This window comes from Acanthisitta chloris, unplaced genomic scaffold (assembly GCF_000695815.1).
Source record: "Acanthisitta chloris isolate BGI_N310 unplaced genomic scaffold, ASM69581v1 scaffold12184, whole genome shotgun sequence".
NCBI lineage: Eukaryota > Metazoa > Chordata > Aves > Passeriformes > Acanthisittidae > Acanthisitta > Acanthisitta chloris.
The window spans coordinates 15,177-16,975 of record NW_008669909.1 but is presented as its reverse complement, the minus strand read 5'-3'; the positions used below and the strand labels follow the sequence as shown (position 1 = coordinate 16,975).

The 1,799-nt window shown below is 47.2% G+C and overlaps 1 protein-coding gene across 1 annotated transcript in view; it reads right to left on the bottom strand.

The window, feature by feature from the left end:
* LOC103801092 (zinc finger protein 652-like) overlaps positions 1-792 on the bottom strand; it is an 8,391-nt gene extending 7,599 nt beyond the window's left edge. The window contains 2 exon segments of the mRNA XM_009073496.1: positions 1-5; positions 7-792. The exon segment at positions 1-5 is cut by the window's left edge and continues 254 nt beyond it. Coding sequence (XP_009071744.1) covers positions 1-5; positions 7-647 — 646 coding nt within the window. The 5' untranslated portion in view covers positions 648-792.
* Positions 793-1,799: the final 1,007 nt, after the last annotated feature.

The window sequence follows — 1,799 nt, the reverse complement described above, 5'->3', positions numbered from 1 at the left end:
CTTGTGGTTCTGGGTGATGGGGAGGTGGTGGCTGCTGCAGCAGATGCAGCTCTCCTCGTTCTCCTTTGGGCAACACTAACTTTTTCCACTCTTTTCTCTTTTTTCTTCTGCCTCTCATTTTCCTCCTCATAATCATCACTGTCTTCAGTGACCTCTTCCCCACTGTCACCCTCCTCCTCTTCCTCACTGCTGGTCTTAAGAACAGCAGTCTCTTTGGACTGGGAGGGGACACCCTTCTCCCCTTTTGATACATTTAATGTTTGGTTGTTAAGGTTTACCTCTACTATAATCTGCTCCCTTTTGTAAGTCACATCATCTTCCTCCTCTTCTTCCTCCTCAGAGTCGTCAGAGTTCTCTCTATCTTCTTTCACAGCTCGAACCTCTCCTACTGCTCTGTTCTCCCTGAAATATTGCTGCTCCTCTCTCTCATGGAGATGGGGTTTGCTCATCTTGCTGTCCACCAGAACGGAGTAAGGACTTCCTGACTCTCTCTTGTACACCTTGGTGGACAGGTCAAGCTCCTGGCTGGCACCATGGTAAAAGGTTGGTGGCACTTGAGCACGGCGACTGTCCTCCTGTGCCATCCCTGCCACATGTGCTGCACAGCTGTCAACCAGCTGTGGGCAAGAGTTGGCTGTTTGACTCATTTGGGAGCTCCTGGTTCATTGAGCACCTTTAATCCCAGGGGAAAAAAAAAAAACCAAAAAACTGAAACCAAAGAAGCAGCTTGAAATCAGGAGGGATGTGCCAGACTTGATGCTTGTTCCATGGACACAGAAGGGAAATGGGATTTCTCTGCTGGTGTTTAGCACTGGTGTGGAGATCACAGAGTTCTGGATTATGGCAAGGGCAGAGCAGGAGTTGTTCTTCTGGAGAAAGTTGCCAAAGAACCATTGAGCATTTGATCTAGAAAAGACAACAGAGAAAACCAAGTCAATGACAAAGGAATCAATAAAATGGTCAGCAAATTCTTTGGGGTTGGGGTTGCACAGCTCAGGCCCCAAAAACTGATGGCCCCAAAACTCTGCTCTGCTCCCACACACCTCCCAGAGAGAAGTCTCTCTGCTCCTCCTGTCTCTGCCACAGGGAGCACATCCTCACCCAGACAGGGACATGTTAGCCCAAACCACATTCCAGCAATGGAGATATGCATGAAGGATTTCAATGGAGACATTTTCAACCTGCAGACTAAGAACACCACGTCCCCTGCTCCTTTCCACCTCAGAGATCCCTCACACAGCCCCTTGATTCCAGGCAATTATTCCTTTGTCTCCCTCTCCCTTCCCCCCAGCCACTTAATCCTCACTGCAGAAGCCAAGCAATATTACATTTGCCCATCTACATTTCCCTCACAGTTATCCAAGTTGGAATTTGACCAGGACACTGTTACTTCCTCTTGCAAAAAAAAAAAACAAAAAAACCAACAAAAACACCAAACCTGCCACGTGATCCCACATGAATACAAGTAATCAATCTCTCCCATCTCTCTTTTCACCAGGACAATTACATTTTGGTAGCACAGGATTGCAACACCAAGCCAAGAGTTTTGGGTTGTGCAGATCAAACCAGAGACAAACAAAGTAAACAGCATTCTTGGAGCTAAACCTGTGAGCAGAGAGTGCAGGGAAGGAGAATTAAGGACAGAGACGAGGAGATATCCTCATGGTTAGAGGACAGAGAAGGAGCCAGTGGAAATGGATGGATTAAACAGCTGAATATGAATCACAGAATCACAGAATTTAAGGGTTGGAATGGATCTTACAGATCATTCAGTCCCAATCCCCTGCCCTGGGCAGGGA